At 37.2% G+C, this 19,017-nt stretch overlaps 1 protein-coding gene across 1 annotated transcript in view; it reads left to right on the forward strand.

Annotated features, from left to right (window-relative positions):
• SLC41A2 (solute carrier family 41 member 2) overlaps positions 1-19,017 on the forward strand; it is a 51,170-nt gene that overhangs the window by 29,181 nt on the left and 2,972 nt on the right. Inside the window, exons 8-9 of the mRNA XM_009646058.2 lie at positions 9,000-9,131; positions 11,694-11,842. Coding sequence (XP_009644353.1) covers positions 9,000-9,131; positions 11,694-11,842 — 281 coding nt within the window. The remainder of the gene's footprint in view (positions 1-8,999; positions 9,132-11,693; positions 11,843-19,017) is intronic.

Genomic DNA, 19,017 nt, shown 5'->3' on the forward strand with positions numbered 1-19,017 from the left:
TGGTTTAAGAAATATTGGTCTGGAATTTGAGCAACCTCAAAGGTTCCTACCCCTATTAACAATAACTGCAAATATTTGCCAAGAGTATTAAAATATCTTAAGCACACAGGCATTTATAGCCAGCTTTACTGCTGGTGTCTAGAAGTATTTCACAACTACTTTTCCATTTCTCCCCTGTTAAACACATTTCTTGAGATGAACAATTATTTTTAATTCTATGGTTGGTTGGGTTAAATTGTAACTCTGCTTTTTAAAAATAAATAAATCATTTTGTGGTTTCAGCCATTGTGGTACTTACAAACTACTTGAGATTTAGATGTCTGCGTTTGATGTACTGAAGTTCTGAATAAAATAACTAAGCCCAAGCGTGGCTGTGCTTCAGCCTAGATACTCAAGTTGATCTTCATGTTTCCTAATGGATGAGATGGTTAAAATTTGCAAATCCTCTTACAGCATCACAGCATGTTGAATTTGGCTCAGGAATTGCAATTTGCAAGTAGCTGAGTTCCTTTTGTGCAGAAAAAAGATAATGCCTTAAACAATTATATGCTTCTGAATATGCAGCAGAAATGAACTAAGGTGCACTTGCCAGATAGAGCCATTTTCCTTTCCATTCGTTATATGCTTAGACAAAACACTGTGAAATGTCTTCTAATTATTTGCATTTCAGGAGTTACTGCATAATAGCCAACAAGTTGGTAGACCTTACCCCATTTTTATGCATTTTGTAGAATGGAGGTTCTGCAAATTAATTCTGAAAACACCTGAAAATCAGAAATGCTTTGCAGGCTTTATGTAGAAAAACTTGCCTTTGCAGATGCTTTGAAGCAATACTCTTTAAAGGTAACACAAACGTGTTGTAATATTTCTTACTCTTTGGCTGTACATATTGTAAGATTATTTGATATCTGGAGGAAATAAATGTAGACCAAGGAATATGAGAAACCTGTATGAGAAAATTTAACACAAAACTTAGTGAATGTACGTTGTCTGGGAGATGAAAGTCAAGCTTACGTAATATATTCCCCAAACCATACCTTTTTTATCTATTAGTAGGATAAATGGAATGACAGACTTTCAGGTTTTTCAGAGAGCTTTTTCTGAAAATTGTTTGCTTTGCAGAACATGGAAAGCAAATACCCTGAAACAACTCCTGCTCAAAAAATAAATTTTTTAATAACTTTATGTATTTTAATATCTTATAGAATAGTTGTACTCTCGGCTTTCATACAACAGAGAAGTGCTTTGATTAGAAGATAACCATTGAATGGCTGTAATTTGGCTCTGTAAATTACAAGGGAAAACATTAGCGTACCGGTACGGTAGTAGAGCAATTGGCTGGGCAGCAAATTCATTTTTCTGCATCCTGAATTGGAAAGAATGTGATAGCCTCAGAAGGCACCTATACTCTATGAGAACTTTATAACTCAGTCTTTATTTTGGCATGAAAAAGGAGGAGGGTTTTGATTTTCGATATTTACTTCTGATGTATTATTGGGTGATAGTTTTACTACCTTTTAGTTGCTAACCTGTACATGTAAGTCTGCATATTTTATGCTATTACAGACATGTGTTCTTTCTTTTGAATCTTACTTGTAAATTTTTAGAAGATTTCAGTAATTGTTACTTTTCACAACATAATTTTACCCAGAATATTTTCATTTTTTTGACAGTCAAGGAACAAGTTTTTATTAAGCATAGAAAAGAAATTATTTATGAGTCAAATCAAACATAAAATGCAATAGTTTGCATATATAATGTTGTCTCAGAGACTTCTCTTAAAGAACTTCCATGTAGGCTCTTGCTTGTCATAAAGTTCTCCCCTGGTGCTAAACAAGTACCTTAAACCAGATTTTTTTACTGATTAGTAATAACTTAATTCTTCTCTTTTTCTGGAATTCCTGGTTAGAAATTCTGGCTCTCAGCTGCAGAAATACTAAACATTCATTGGTACAATTTAAATCATTGAGAAATCTTGTTTAAATACATAAATATTTTGGAAAAAAAACACTGAAATATTCTACATTGGCTATGCAAAACTGAAAAATGCTTTTTGCAGATAGTACAAAAATGTAACTTCACAGGTATGGTTTTTAAATAAATATATTAATGTTTGTAAAGCATTCAGATTTATAGCAACAAACACCACTGAAAAGCAGAAAGCAAACTAGTAAGTCTCTATTCAGTTCAAGCTTTAGGATAAAGCAAAATATTAAAGTGATGTTTACTTAGGCAATACTTTGTGGCACTGAATTAGAGGTCTGAGAGGAAGAATAGTAGTCATATTATTGGACTGCATCGTCATTTACACCAATTCTACCCATGGAGCATTTACAGGTAGGCTACTGTACAACCTAGAGGACTGCATTTACTATGAATTTTGAGTTTGGAACACCTTGATTCTGGGTGCCTGCCCTTCTGCAAATAAACTAAAACCCTGAGCAAGGGTCTCCCAAGAGTGTCTGAAAGATGGTGAACTACCTTGGAGAATCACAGGAAGACAAGTACCTTGTCTGCTCAAGATTCAAAATTTAGAGTCCGTATCTAAGGTTAGATGGGTACCTCAGTTCTCTAAAAGCAATACGCAAGTAGTGCTTGCTCTGTTAATTTGAAACATAGCTTAAATGGAGTTGGGAGGAAGAGGTGGCTTTATTTACTTTTTTATAAAATGACAGAAACATTTAAGTTGGAAGGGACCTTTTGAATCATGGAATCATAGATTCCTAGGTTGGAAGGGACCTCAAGGATCATCTAGTCCAACTCCCTGCCTGAGTAGGGTTGTCTAGAGCAGGTTGTCCAGTACTGTGTCTAGTAGGGTTTTGAATATCTCCACAGATGGAGTCTCCACAATCTCTCTGGGCAACCTGTTCCAGTGTTTGACTACCCTCACCATAAAAAAAGTGGGGTTTTTTGTGTTCAGATGGAATATCTTGTGTTTCAATTTTTTCTCATTGCCTCTTGTCCTGTCAGTGGGTACTACTGAAAAGGGCCTGGCTCTCTTGTCTTCATCCCTCACCTCAGGTATTTATACACATTGATAAGATCCTCCTGAGCCTTCTCTTCTCTAGGCTGAACAGTCACAGCTCTCAACCTCTCCTCATATGAAAGACGCTGCAGTCCCTGTGGCCCTGTGTTGGACTGACTCCAGTAAGTCCATTTCTTGTACCAGGGAGCTCAGAAATGGACATGGTACTCCAGATGTGGCCTCACCAGTGCAGAGTACAGAGGAAGCAACACCTCTCTTGGCCTTCTGGTGATGCTTTTCCTAATGCAGCCCAGGAGGCTGTTGACCTATGCCATGAAGGTGGATTGCTGGGTCATGGTCAACTTCTTGTCCTGCAGGCCCCCGTGTCCTTCTCTGCAGAGCTGCTTTCCAGATGGTCATCTCCCAGCCTGTACTGGTGCATGGGGTTATTCCTACCCAGATGCAGGACTTTGCCTTTCCTTTTGTTGAACTTCATGACATTCCTCTTGACCCAATTCTCCAGCCTATCCAGTCCTCTCTGAATGGCAGTACAACCTTCTGGTTTATCAGCCAATCCTCCCAGATTTCCCTGGAAAATGTTACCCTGTTTACCAAAACACCCTGTATAAGATCTGAAGAAAAAAACAGCCTGGTGTGTTACCCAGAGCATTGGATGGTCTCAGACTAGTCTGCATCAGCACCATCCATCAGCTTCCCTCCTGTTTTTTTACCTGTAATGAGGGTTATGAGACCCAGATTTGCTTTGAAATATTCTTTAAGATGCATTGATGTAAAGTAGTTTTAATGTGGCTTTTCAAGTAGCGTGGTTACTTCTATTATTAGAAAAAAGTCCTTTTTCCAGATAATGATTAATAGAATCATGCCCGTAGGCCTATTCGCAAATACATGACATGGTTTTGGCTTTAGTTTGACTATGGTTTTCTGTGCTTGCTAGACAAAAAAGAACTGTGATAACAATTTTCAGAAGTATTTATTCTTGCTGAGCCCATAACTGGCTCAATAAAATGATGAGGTTTTCATTTTTCTTTTAACATTGTAAGTCAGCGTGACATCCTTCACACTTTAGCAGACAATGTCTCTTCTGCTATTGACAATGTAGCACTCTCATATTGAAGTTAAACACATCTGCTGTTCTGAGAGGAATGCAGTAACCATTTCAGGATTTTACTTTTAAAGAAGCTTTTTTTTCCTCTGTACTGTAGTTCCCATGAGAATGAAAATAAGCTAACAAAGTTAGTCTTTATTATAAAGTATTTGCTATGATGACTGCAATAATGTTTTCCCAGGAAAAAAAAATCTGACTTAAATTTTCATGGAAACAGTCCTCATACATGTCTACAGAGATTTTCATAATATGAGCAGCTACTGAGCACGCAACCATTTTATGCATTCAGAAGATGCTGAGGAGCTATCAGTTTTGTGTATTGACATCTTGTCAACCTATGCAGTTTATCTGTTTTCTGCTTCTTGCAGGGATCTGATTAATCTGATACTGCTGAGATAACTTCACATGCACAGTAACTGCTGTTAGAAAGCAAACTGAATATCTCTGTACATACTGAAGTGATTCATTGAATGCAAGCACAGCTTTATCCAAGTCATTCTATGACGAGCAGAATAATGAAACCTGATTCCATGCTGGTTTGTATCCTGAATTTTTAGAGCACCAGGTAGCCCTTTCAGCCCCCAGTGTTCCCTATGGCCTCATGTCTGCAATACCCACTGCTCACAGCAATCTCTCCATTCTCCCTCTGCTTTCCACAGCATCATCATTCCTTTTCTGTGTCACTGGCTGAGCAAGAGGCATCGTGCCTGCTCCAAGCTAGGTGCTGACTGGCCAGCTGTTAACGATACAGCTCATATCACTGCCTTTGTCTCTCTGAGGGCATGGGCTTGAACCTTTCTCTTTATTTACCTGGCCACTGTTTCCTTTTTGTTAGCTTGTTTAACCATACTTGGAGATAGTATCTCCAGGAATCCTTGTTTCAGACGTGGTTGAAACTGGCCCAAAGTTTCACAAATAGTCAACAGCAGGAAGAATTGGCAGATGGGTGGACAGAACTAAAAGACAGCGTGACTACTGCTGTCCATCACCATACATTGTCAGCTGGTTGAGACTGACCAGGATATATGGGTTCTAGAAGCTTTTTACACTTCAATACACCTGCCTATCTTTTGTGAGTTTTAAAATATGCATGTACCACTGATATTAGATTATTGAGACTCAGACCAAATGAAATTTAAAATAATGGTTTTTAACATATGAATATTGCATTTCCAGCTAACTAAAATGGATTGTGTATGTTCAACTTAGCTGTAGTTAAACCAGAAAAGAGGCCATTACACCTCTTGAAATCACACTCCACACTGGCTGTTTTGGTTAGCATGTCAGCTTCCTTTGCAGAGCAGATATCATCTCCTTTCTACCAGCATCCCATGGCTGTTTTAGAATCACTAGTACTACTCGTCATTCATTTTTCTTGTTAGCTACATGCAAGATAGGGCTTGGGGCATACTTTCTCTAAACAATGGTTATAAAAGTAAAAAGATTTTTGATTAATAGCTACCCATCAAAGGATGGACAACCAATCTCATACCTTCTTTCATAGACTTGTTTATGTCTCTCTTGTCCAGACAGGTTTTTTTACTGTCATTTCAAATGGGCAAATTTCCATTTTCCTTAATTTAGTTCTCTCACTCAGTTTCCTTTGTTATAAATTAGGGAAAGATAGATCATCTATCATATTTCTGATTTTGTTGAAACAGATAATTGTCAGTCACAAGAAGAAACTGCATACATCCTAGGAAATGCTTGAAATCTGGGGTTTTTTTGTGCCAACATGGTTTATGGTTGCATTGCTACAAACCTCGGAGCATACCTTAAAAAAACAGCCCTATTTACTTCTATCTTATATTTCTTCTCATAGTGCTACAATAGATAGGGATAGATAGAGAAAAGTTTACTAATTTGCCTTTTAATATTGTTTTGAATATATCTGTTATTGCAGTTGTTGCCCTGCTTGTAATTACCCAGATTTCTTTTATCCCCTCTTTTTTAAGCGGGAACTGTTTCATATTTTCTAGTCATATGGCACCACCCCCAGCTTTGTAGCTTTATTAAGAAGCAGTTTTACATAACAGCTTTTTTGTAATTCAGTCACAGAAATTATCCCTATCCAAATGTAGTGCACTGATCCTTAATTTTATTTCTGTCTCCCTTTCCATACCTTATTCTCATTAGTCAGAAGTCTCAAACTTATTGTTCAATCAAAAGACAGGCTTTGGATCCTACTTAGATTTTTTTTTTTTAAGTAAGTCTCTTTAACCCCTTTTGTAGTTTATATAAATCCCTTATTTTACTTCTCTTTCTTGTAGTTGGTCTGAAAAAAAGCTACTGTTATTTTAATTTTCTTTGCAAAGACTGACTAAACCTTTTGGTAGTTCGTATTTTGTATCTTCTGACTGGGAAGATGCAGGTAAGTTTGATGAACAGTGCTTTCTGCCAATCCCATGTTTTTTTCTAATACCTCATTTTCTGATTTATATTTGAAGCTTTTTGGTTAAAAGTCCTACTTCCTTGTTAGATTCTGCCATTAATTGTCTTTAAGCAGTGGTGAGGCAGAAAATCTTCTTTGAGTTCTCAGTATTAGTTTTTTATCTAATTACTCCATACTCAACAAAAGAATTTGGCAAATAGAGTCTTCTGGTGACCACAGATATTTGTTCTGCAAACAAACAAAGCCCTAAGCACCAGATAAACAAATCAGTTCAACTACAATAAATAAGGACTTTCTTCTTCCTAAGTGGGGATGAGTTCTGCATTACTTCTGCTTAATCATATCTTCTCAGAGCAGCCCATTGCTATGTGAAGTGTCTGGGTCGGGGGGGAGTATATGCTTGATATACAAGTAGACTACTCTAGAGTATAACAACATAGGAAAATTTCATGCTAGGCCACTGCATTCTGTAATGTAGATCTAGCAAGCTGGTTTAGTTTTCTATTCATTAAGTAAAAAGTCATAGAACATAGAACAGCCTAGGTTGGAAAGGACCTTGAAAGATCATCTGGTCCAACCTTTTGTGGGAAAGGGAGCCTAGATGAGATTATCTAGCACCCCGTCCAGTTGCATCTTGAAAACCTGCAGTGAAGTGTATTCCACCACATCCCTAGGATGGTTGTTCCACTGAATGTTCCACTGTTCTCACTGTAAAAAATGTCTTATATTGAGATGAAACCTCTTTGGTGCAACCTGTACCTGTTGCCCCTTGTCCTCTCCATGTGGCTCTTTGTGAAAAGATAGCCTCCTTCCTCTTTGTAGCTGCCCTTTAAATACTGGGAAACTGTGATGAGATCTCCCCTGAGCTTCCTCTTCTCCAGGGAGAAAAGACCTAACTTCTTCAGTCTTTTCTTATAGGGCAGGTTCTCCAGCCCTTTGATCATCTTCATGGCCCTCCTTTCGACCTTCTCCAGTCTGTCCACATCTTTCTTGAATTGTGTGGACCAGAAATGGACACAGTACTCCAGGTGCAGCCTGACAAGCACTGAGTAGAGTGGGATGATCACGTCTCTATCTTTGCATTTAGAGATGGATGCAGCCCAGGATCTGATTTACCATCATTGCTGCAGCAGCACACTGCTGACTCATGTTCACCTCATCCACCAGGACCTCCAGGTCCCTTTCAGCAAGGCTGCTCCCCAGCCACACAGATCCTAGTGTGTGCTGGGCTTTTTAGGTTTTGTTGTCCCACATGCAGGACTTTGCACGTGTCTTTGTTAAATTTGTTAAATTTCATACTGTTCTTGCTAGCCTATTCTTCCAGCCTGTCCAGGTCTCGCCGTAAGATGGCTCTGCCTTCTGACATGTCCACCTCACACCCAGTTTAGTGTCATCGGCAAACTTGGTGAGGGTGCTTTCAATCCCATTATCCAGGTCATTTCTGAAGATGTCTAACAGTGTGGGACTCAGTATCAATCCCTGGGGGATCCCACTTTGTGACAGCCTGCCAGCTTAAGTAAAAACCATTGATCACCACCCTCTGAGTGCGACTTGTTTGCCAATTTCCTACTCATCTCACAAACTACCCATCCAGTCTGTCTAGGAGGAAGTTGTGGGAAACTGTCAAAAGCTTTGCTGAAGATGAGTGTGATGTTTGCCCTCTTCCAGTTGTCAGGGGTATCGCCTAATCTCCACGACTTTTCAAACTTTATAGACAGTGGCCTTGTTACAATGCCAGCCACTTCTCTTTGCATCATGGTAGTGGGGTGGTTTGTTTCATAGATATTATTTCATAAAAATCTTTTTTCTTTTGGGAAATATATCAACAGTTGTCAACGGAGAAGGTAGAATCTCCATCACTACCATTCTTTCAACAATCAGTTATTCATACACTTGACTTGTCCTTTCAACCTGAATTATGAATTGTGGAAAATTTTAGTTAATCCTGCTCTGTGGCAAAGGGGAATGGCTAGATTAGCTCTTGAAGTCTTTTCCAGCCCTATGATTCTGTGTGTGAAATCTACACTTATTCTTGTGGTAGTAAGTGCATCTGCTTTGCATTATTTATGCTTGCCAACAATAGTGACCTAGGAAGGTAATCCAGCAGTGGCACAATTCTGTAGTAGTTCTATTGTTCCAAGAGGGAATTCCAAAGAAGAGGGAGCAATAAAAGGGAGCTTCATCTATGAGATAGCATCAGACTGAACCTTTTGGAGGATTCTTTTGCACTTACCATGAATTAAAACTGATCTCCAGATATCTGAATTTCCAATATGGATATTCCAAATATCCAGTGATACACCATATTGTAGCCCAAGTTTTTTGACTTAGTTTAGTGCTTGGTGTTAGCCTGTCTATAACCAACATACATTCTAAAGATGTTTCTCTTTTTGTCTTTTGTATGTAGGATACTGTCTGTGGTAAACATAGACAAAGTTGGTAAATTTTAAAAAATATTGCCTAGTAGAGGAAAAAAATAGCTGAAAATTTTCCACTTGTTCCCTTTTGTATTTCAGGTATTGGTGGTAATCTAGTAGCTATTCAAGCTAGCAGAATTTCTACCTACCTCCATTTGCATAACATTCCTGGAGAACTGCCAGAAGAAGCCAAGGGTTGCTATTATCCATGCAGAACCTATTATGGTACAGGTATGTGTTAGTCAGTTCATTGTTAAAACTACTGTCTCATATCTCCTCTTTCCCCCCCTGTATTACATGAGTACAGAATGAAAGCAGACAGTTTGCACCCTCTTCTGGAAGCACCCTGCTTAACTTTTCTGACAAACACTAGGGGTGGCTTTTTTCCACTCTGAGAAAATCCTCAAGGAGTCTTTTGGCAGAAAATAATGCTTGCTGTTCCACAATAGTCAATGCTGTGGAATCCAAAACTGCTTTTTATATTAAAATTAATAAAAAACTGATATAGTAATTGAAGAGCTTAACTAAACTTTGGATTTTTTTAATTGTAGGAGCAAATAACAAATCAGCCCAAGTTCTGCTTCTTTTGGTGATTCCTGGACACCTGATTTTCTTGTACACTATCCACTTAATGAAAAGCGGCCACACTTCCTTAACTCCTATCTTTATAGCAGTATATATCTCCCCTGAGCTTCCTCTTCTCCAGGGAGAAAAGACCTAACTTCTTCAGTCTTTTCTTATAGGGCAGGTTCTCCAGCCCTTTGATCATCTTCATGGCCCTCCTTTCGACCTTCTCCAGTCTGTCCACATCTTTCTTGAATTGTGTGGACCAGAAATGGACACAGTACTCCAGGTGCAGCCTGACAAGCACTGAGTAGAGTGGGATGATCACGTCTCTATCTTTGCATTTAGAGATGGATGCAGCCCAGGATCTGATTTACCATCATTGCTGCAGCAGCACACTGCTGACTCATGTTCACCTCATCCACCAGGACCTCCAGGTCCCTTTCAGCAAGGCTGCTCCCCAGCCACACAGATCCTAGTGTGTGCTGGGCTTTTTAGGTTTTGTTGTCCCACATGCAGGACTTTGCACGTGTCTTTGTTAAATTTGTTAAATTTCATACTGTTCTTGCTAGCCTATTCTTCCAGCCTGTCCAGGTCTCGCCGTAAGATGGCTCTGCCTTCTGACATGTCCACCTCACACCCAGTTTAGTGTCATCGGCAAACTTGGTGAGGGTGCTTTCAATCCCATTATCCAGGTCATTTCTGAAGATGTCTAACAGTGTGGGACTCAGTATCAATCCCTGGGGGATCCCACTTTGTGACAGCCTGCCAGCTTAAGTAAAAACCATTGATCACCACCCTCTGAGTGCGACTTGTTTGCCAATTTCCTACTCATCTCACAAACTACCCATCCAGTCTGTCTAGGAGGAAGTTGTGGGAAACTGTCAAAAGCTTTGCTGAAGATGAGTGTGATGTTTGCCCTCTTCCAGTTGTCAGGGGTATCGCCTAATCTCCACGACTTTTCAAACTTTATAGACAGTGGCCTTGTTACAATGCCAGCCACTTCTCTTTGCATCATGGTAGTGGGGTGGTTTGTTTCATAGATATTATTTCATAAAAATCTTTTTTCTTTTGGGAAATATATCAACAGTTGTCAACGGAGAAGGTAGAATCTCCATCACTACCATTCTTTCAACAATCAGTTATTCATACACTTGACTTGTCCTTTCAACCTGAATTATGAATTGTGGAAAATTTTAGTTAATCCTGCTCTGTGGCAAAGGGGAATGGCTAGATTAGCTCTTGAAGTCTTTTCCAGCCCTATGATTCTGTGTGTGAAATCTACACTTATTCTTGTGGTAGTAAGTGCATCTGCTTTGCATTATTTATGCTTGCCAACAATAGTGACCTAGGAAGGTAATCCAGCAGTGGCACAATTCTGTAGTAGTTCTATTGTTCCAAGAGGGAATTCCAAAGAAGAGGGAGCAATAAAAGGGAGCTTCATCTATGAGATAGCATCAGACTGAACCTTTTGGAGGATTCTTTTGCACTTACCATGAATTAAAACTGATCTCCAGATATCTGAATTTCCAATATGGATATTCCAAATATCCAGTGATACACCATATTGTAGCCCAAGTTTTTTGACTTAGTTTAGTGCTTGGTGTTAGCCTGTCTATAACCAACATACATTCTAAAGATGTTTCTCTTTTTGTCTTTTGTATGTAGGATACTGTCTGTGGTAAACATAGACAAAGTTGGTAAATTTTAAAAAATATTGCCTAGTAGAGGAAAAAAATAGCTGAAAATTTTCCACTTGTTCCCTTTTGTATTTCAGGTATTGGTGGTAATCTAGTAGCTATTCAAGCTAGCAGAATTTCTACCTACCTCCATTTGCATAACATTCCTGGAGAACTGCCAGAAGAAGCCAAGGGTTGCTATTATCCATGCAGAACCTATTATGGTACAGGTATGTGTTAGTCAGTTCATTGTTAAAACTACTGTCTCATATCTCCTCTTTCCCCCCCTGTATTACATGAGTACAGAATGAAAGCAGACAGTTTGCACCCTCTTCTGGAAGCACCCTGCTTAACTTTTCTGACAAACACTAGGGGTGGCTTTTTTCCACTCTGAGAAAATCCTCAAGGAGTCTTTTGGCAGAAAATAATGCTTGCTGTTCCACAATAGTCAATGCTGTGGAATCCAAAACTGCTTTTTATATTAAAATTAATAAAAAACTGATATAGTAATTGAAGAGCTTAACTAAACTTTGGATTTTTTTAATTGTAGGAGCAAATAACAAATCAGCCCAAGTTCTGCTTCTTTTGGTGATTCCTGGACACCTGATTTTCTTGTACACTATCCACTTAATGAAAAGCGGCCACACTTCCTTAACTCCTATCTTTATAGCAGTATATTTATTTGCAGCTCTGCTACAGGTAAGAACAAGTACAACTTGAAAATGCTTGTATAAAATCAAGTTCTTGAAGAAAATCTTGGTTTATCTGATTTCTGAAGTCTCATGAATAGTCCAGGAAGGTATGAGTTAATACAGGCTTTGAGCACCGTTTTGAAGTAACTAATTATCTCCACATGTTTACAGCTCACACAGGTGTATCTGTATTGTGAGTGCTTTTCAGAAGGCACTTGACTGCATTATTTCCCAGTCATGCATCTTGCGCTTTCTCTTTCACACGCTTCTTGGAACCTTTACATCTAAAACCCCCATCATTTTAATCAACTAGAGGGGAGATGGAGAGAAGGAAAAGTAGCATTTATGAATAATGAATACATCAAGGAAAACTCTCAAAGAAATCTCTTGAAGTGGTTCATAATACTGTTTTAGTTAACATAGTAAAAAATGCATTAGATGAGAATTTTATGGCCTGCTTCGTGCATTCTTAATATTTATTTGAGTTGAAATTAGTCTGACAGCAATCACTGTAAAACAAACTGTAATTGCATTAATTGTCAAACATTGTTACATTATTTTAGCTGGTCTTACCTAGTAGCCTGTTCACACCCAGCAAGGACAGTTCTTGAAAGATGCCTTTTGAAATAGCAGTGTCTTAAGGTGAAATAATTTCACTTAGACAAATCAGCAATACAAAATGAAATGTTTTTATTAAATCCATAGCCAATTTTTAGCTAAAACTTGGCTGAATTAACTATCATGTTTCCTTGTACCTTAAAAACAAAAATTGACTGTTCATGTTTCACAATAAAAACACAGTTGAAATATCTGTAAGTTAAATATGCATATTGCTTCTAAAAAAGTGACCAATTTATTTTTAAAATACAAACAACATTATCATCAGTCATTCCTTAACAAAAATTATGATCTTTAATGTTCTGAATTATCTTTCTGCACATATCACACTGCTATTTCAATAAAGATATGTTTCGAAAACTGTTACTATTTTAATTTCACATGAGAATTCTATATTTTTTTGGTAGAATATAACTGGTAATGTTCCAACCTTTGCAAGTGAGACTGTCATGCTAAAAGTTATAAATTACTTTACATTTTCCTCTTACATAATGTTCCTAGTTTCCAGCCTTATCACTTGTTTTATAATGTGTTTTCCTGAGGAAATGGTGCTATTCCTTCACTCTGTCTGTTCTGTCTGTCTGGCCATCCTTTCTAATAACTTTTGAATCCTTTGGCCCATTTCAGTCAACTTTTTCTAAGTCTCGGCCTTCTTAGTGGTACTAAGTTCCTACAAGCTTAACAAAACAGGCTGGGAGAAGAGTCCCTATTAATGCTCTGCTGAAGGTAAGACTGCAGTGTGATTTCAGCCATTATTAGACTTCAGAGATTTCACATGGGAATCAACCTGAATTCATAAATCCATATGAAATCCATACAGTCCTCCTGCTCACAGAACTGCAGTCATAATATGTTTAGGGATACAAACCTTTTCTCCAGCAGTGAAGGATAGGGTAAGGTGGGAGAAATGCTAAAGTTTATCTGAAGGTGTAGAAGTTCAGCTGAAAACCAAGTTAAGGCATTAGGGCAGGACTTTCAGATCACACAGTAATTCAGACCCAGCATCAGCATGTATACACATGTGAAGTTGTTTTTTATAAACTCAAGGTCTGATTACAGTATTAAGTTTTGCAGTCATGCATCTCCATTGCACTCCATAAGGTCACACCTGATTGTCTTAATTTTTCACCTACAAAGCAGACATACAGCTTTTTCAGTTTTTTCCCCACGCCCTTTTATAGATGATTTTTTCCTCTTTATCTTCTGTCTCTAGCCATAACAGGCAGTTTGGGATATATTTACTTTGAAACTGAGTAATAGTATTGCACACTGTAACTTCCCATGGGTCTTGACAGATTTACAGTTTGGAACCCCATGGTTTTTAACACCTTCTGAAAATATTTAATAGAGTCTTTTCCCCATTTTAATTATTCTGGCATTTTTCTAGTAGTGATTATTGGAGTTTTGCGTACCTCTATTTAGAACAGATTTAACATTTTCAGATAGGCGATTCTTGCTTTAACCCTTAAATCTTGACCATATGTTATTTACCCATCAGTCTGAAGCACTTCCCTACTGCACTTGTGTGCTTTTAAGTTTCTCTTTTCTCAAGAAAAACACTTAAATATTTATACTCATTCCTCTTCCCTTTTTTCAGTGACATCATCTATGCACCTGGATATAGTACAGAACAGTTTTCAGGCCACCATTTCTTTTAGCATAAGCCAACATCTACTGATCTCATTTTCCCAGAATTCTTTTATATTTTTGTCCTCCCAATGAGAGCTTTTCCAGTTCTGCTGTAAAACTAAAAAACCTCACAGCTTTTTATTGTCATTTCAATTATCAACAAAACAAATCCATGCTTTGCATTTATTTTAAATTTGCATGGAAGGCATACGAAAATGGATGTCAAACGTTACAAGCCTGCTTGCAGGCTACATCTTTTATGTTTGAGGTGGTAGGTGATAATTTAATAGAACATAGTGATTCCCAAAGGTAAGAGTTAATTATGGTCAGTCCTGTGTTTGAGGAGGTTTGATATCACTACTTTGCCCTTTCCAATTCCTTACTCATATTGAGCTGGGGGGTGAAAAGGGTAGCTTAATAATGATTACGGCAATATACCACCTATTCACATTTTTTTCCACTGTGTTAAAAAATTAATGCTAAATCAGAAAACAACAGCAACAAAGTGAATTTTCTATCTTTAAAATTCAAGCGGCTATTGTAAGATGTTAAATTATTTAATGACATATTTTACAGTGGACTGAAATAGATTGTTAATTCACATCAAGATCTGTTTATTATCTCTGACTGTCCAGCTCTGTGTTTGTTTAAAATGGAGAGGAAGGGGTTAGGGAAATGACAAAAGTAGAACTGGAATGTTATAGTAAGCTGAATAAAAATCAAGGAAATGTTAATACAAAACCTTTAATTATTACTTTTATATTTCTCTCTTCCTCTATCAGTTTATTCCACATTATCTCTACAGTAAATTTGCAACATATATATGAATTCTGTTTGGCATTTTAACAAGACTTTTTCAGATTGCCTGTAAATTTCAATATTCTTATTCCCAAAGTGATAAAACAGAATTTATTTTCATTGCAAGGTCCATACGGTATTACTGAAGTTCCAGTCAGATAGTTAATTTCATTTTCATCCGATTCTGATACTTTCATTGTTTGATTTTTGTTTTTTCACCACCCATGCCTACCAGCTTCTTAAGTCTTATCTCCCTACCTGTTCTTAGATATTGTCTCCCCAGCAAGTCATTTAATTGAAGTATTTATGGGAAATAAGTAATTAACATATGATATACATTAGCAATAATATGATGTAGTTATTATTGAATATATATATAGTCAAACAAAGTATAGTTTCATTGAATACTTAGCTGTTTCTAAAAATAATTAAATTTAAGATATTTTAAATAATATGAGTAGCCAGTATTATGATCTGCATTCTCTCTGATTCTCTATGAATAAAACAGTTCTGGGTTTCTAGACTTAGGAAAACCCAGAAAGTGTTTTATTTTCTATTATTTTTATTTTTCTGCCTTTAATGGTACGTTGTTTCTGTTCTTTAAATAAATGCATATTCTTGAAATGTTCTTCAATTAAATTTATAAATTGGTTCTATTGAAATCCAAGGTTCTACTCCCTTTAACTTTAGTGGGGCTAAGATTTCACAATTATATTTTCATAAAGGTGGGGAAAAACTGCACAAATATTTATATTAATCTGCATTCAACTAGATCTTTTAGCTTGAGTTCAGAAAGTCTGAATTAGTTTTGTAGTGAAGAGTCTGTTCCATGTTTATGAATGGCAGCACCAGAGGAAAATAATAAAAAAAAAATTACAAGGAAGGTATACAGGGTATACCTATAAGTATGCAGGGTACTTCACATAATGCAGCGTACAGTATGTGGGCAGGCCAATGTGCATTAATGAAAAAACAGTATATGATTTTAAATGCGTTTTGGATTTGGTGAGTGGCATCTAGTTAAGAGGAGTATTCTTTTCTCAAAAATTTTACAAAAACAAGTCACACACAAGCACATACCAGTATGCTACATGCAGTTACATTCTGGTATTTGACCAACAAAGAATATATTAATTGAAAAACAGTCCTCCTCTTATACCTCACAAAGGCACAAGTAATTTTTAACTGCATGAGGCTATGCACTATGCACTAAGCAAAGTTTCATCCTCTGTCTTGTCAACCTGCAGTAGAATGAGAGCAGCACTGGAATTGCCCAGCCACCAGTCCTGGCACAGGGCTCTGAGCATTCAAAGGCAGCCTCTGTTCTTCCTGTTCTCACTGAGCCAGTAAAATACCCTCTAAGGAATTTTCACACCTCCTAACCAAATCTGAGCACACAGTTACATTAAAGACTCGTGGAATAAACAAACAATAGGAGATTCCCAGAGCTATTACCAAGCAAATAAGTAATTCCAAAATGCAGTCTTTCTTATCCAAGGAAGGTCAGATGTGTACTGCTGTGAAGCAACTTTTGTAGTGCTTCAGGGCTGTTTGGGGCAATAGAAAATTAAGAATTCAGCAGTGCTCATAATGACTTCCTGCTCACATCAAAAACATCTTGGATTTCTCACTAGTGTGAGGGTTCTAAGGATGGTATGGTGTGGAAAAATAGCTTGTGGGGTACACTGTACATTATAGAGAAATGAGGAAGATTGTGTTTATAGAGAAAATATTGATGCATTTTAAATACTGCTTTTTCTAATAGGAAAGGTTACTTCCGAAATGTAGAGCACATAACTGCTAAAGAGACTACATGACTCAAGGAAATATGGAAACTAAGGCAAACCTGGGCAGTTCTGCATATTTGGTGCTTTTTCGTTGCAGCACAAGAAGCAGAGTTGCCAGATTCACTGGGATATGACCATGGGTATCACCCGCTCTTTCTCTTCCAGGCATGTTGCTGTCTGTGGTAGAAGCCTGGCTCCTACCACGTCATTAGCAGGAATATATAATTTTTGCCTCCAGAAGGCTGAGCTCAAAATGCTTGTGTCTTGTAGCATGACACACTGAGTTGTGCTACAGCTAGTGCAGGTTGAGCGTGCCTGAGTGCTGAATGGTCTGGGCTGCACTCTTTATTCAGATGGCTGACTAACAGCCTGAAATTAGGGCTGTCTTGGTCAAAGCAGGGTGTCTGGCAAAGCTACAGAGAAATCCAGAAGACAATCTGAGGAATTCTGATTTAAACTGTGGAATAAAAAAAAGTTTATTCCCACAAAATTCCATCAATATAATCAAATTGATTTAGAAACAACTTTGGTTAAAATGGTATCCTCTTTTTTACTTAGATGAGTTTTTAGTCTTACATAAATTTATGTTATGCTGCCTGGGTACTTGGATACTGTAGTGTAGCTAATAGCACTTAGCTATACCACAGACAACAGCAAGAAAGAACTTGCTATTCAGTGGTTTCTTTGCAGCCAGACATTGAAGGAAATCTCTGTATGTTTGGAGGAAATAGTGACTTGTTTCCCCTGGACACGATACACACCAGATATGCTACATGAGAAGACAGTGGAGAAAAATTTCTTTTGAAAAATGTATGTAAACTGAACCCTGAGAGTTCACCGACTACAGAATTCTGGCTGTAGACAATGGAAATTCAGCATGTAAGTTCAGTGTAGTTACATTATAGGTGAGTTTTGAGTCAATATGAGCTTGAGAGTAAAGCGGAATTAAAATACATTTGAAAAGAGGTTACCACAGCTTATGTGCATCTGTGTTTCCTGTGTAAAGTAACAGAATGAAACTATTTTGTAATGCATCTTCACATGGAAATGATTTAAGGTGAATCAGCAGTACTGGTAACATGCAGGATATCCTGTCCATCTAAGGCATGCTAAATAAACTGCTAAAAGGTCTTGGTTCTACATACTAAACTTACAGTAGAATTTTGATAATGCCTGTGTGAAAAAACATATGCGAATGTATAACCTAAACTTTCTCTTTCTGATTTGGTGTTGGGATTCACAAATGACAGCAACTAATGTCTCAACTAGTATAAACACAAAAGATTCAAATCTGCCTAACAAATATTATACATTTGAACGGTATACTTTTTATCATCGTGGATTTGACATGCATTCACTGATGAAATACAGTCATCCCAGATGAAAGAAATGATAAAAATATTATAGCATCCTGCAACATAACAATTAGGCTATAGGAAGCTTAGACAGTATTAAGAATGTTTGGAGGGAGTTATGTATTTTTATTTTAAATAATAGAGTTTCATTCTTTTCCCATTTCAGAATTCATGATAAATTAATTATATGAGAAAATGCAGATAGCTTTTAGGGTCCTCACTACATACAAAAGACCAAAAATAACTTTTCTTTAGCTAAATTTGTTATTTGTATCTAAAGACTTGCAAAGAAAGAAAGTAAATTTTGTGCGCAATAACAAAGGAAAAAACTGCTTTGTAGTGTATAATGTTCCCATTTCTAGTCTTGCAGTCATAAGATTTGAGCTTTAAATAGCGAGGCTCACTCTTATTTAAGCATTCATATCCCATTTCAGTTTCAATCTGATATTCATCATTTGAATCAGAAAGTTAAATGTTGAGAGTCACTCTCTTATTTCTGCCCTTTGTGGTACAAAATGGTATGTGTACTTATACTTGTATTATCAGATTCATCATCATTAGGGTTTGATAAAGACTTCACTCTTGGTGTTTCCCTCCCTGCCTCTCATTCTTATTGCTATATTCTGCTGCTTCTGTCTTCTGAAACCTTGTTGACAATGTGACCGATAAGTCTTTTTTCAAATATACATTTGTAAATAGGAAATATCAGGTGTTATTGGGATACTTATTTCATAATTTGTTAGTCTAAAACTACTGATGATGTCTTGACTGTAATTTTTTCCAGAAGAGTAATGACTTAGCATGATCTTCCTTTTAAAATATCAAAAGATCTGGAATGTTGCCTGTATTTTTGCAGTTCTTGCTCTGGGCTTTTTTTTCTTGATCAGTGACTATAGAGTCCATTTTCTTAGCTATATCTTTTTACATCTATAGATATTTAATTACTTTTTGCCTTGCTTAAACTTTGGGGTTATTTAATTCTTCCGTCTGGAAGA

The sequence above is a fragment of the Egretta garzetta genome, unplaced genomic scaffold, assembly GCF_000687185.1.
Source record: "Egretta garzetta isolate BGI_Z169 unplaced genomic scaffold, ASM68718v1 scaffold159, whole genome shotgun sequence".
Lineage (NCBI taxonomy): Eukaryota > Metazoa > Chordata > Aves > Pelecaniformes > Ardeidae > Egretta > Egretta garzetta.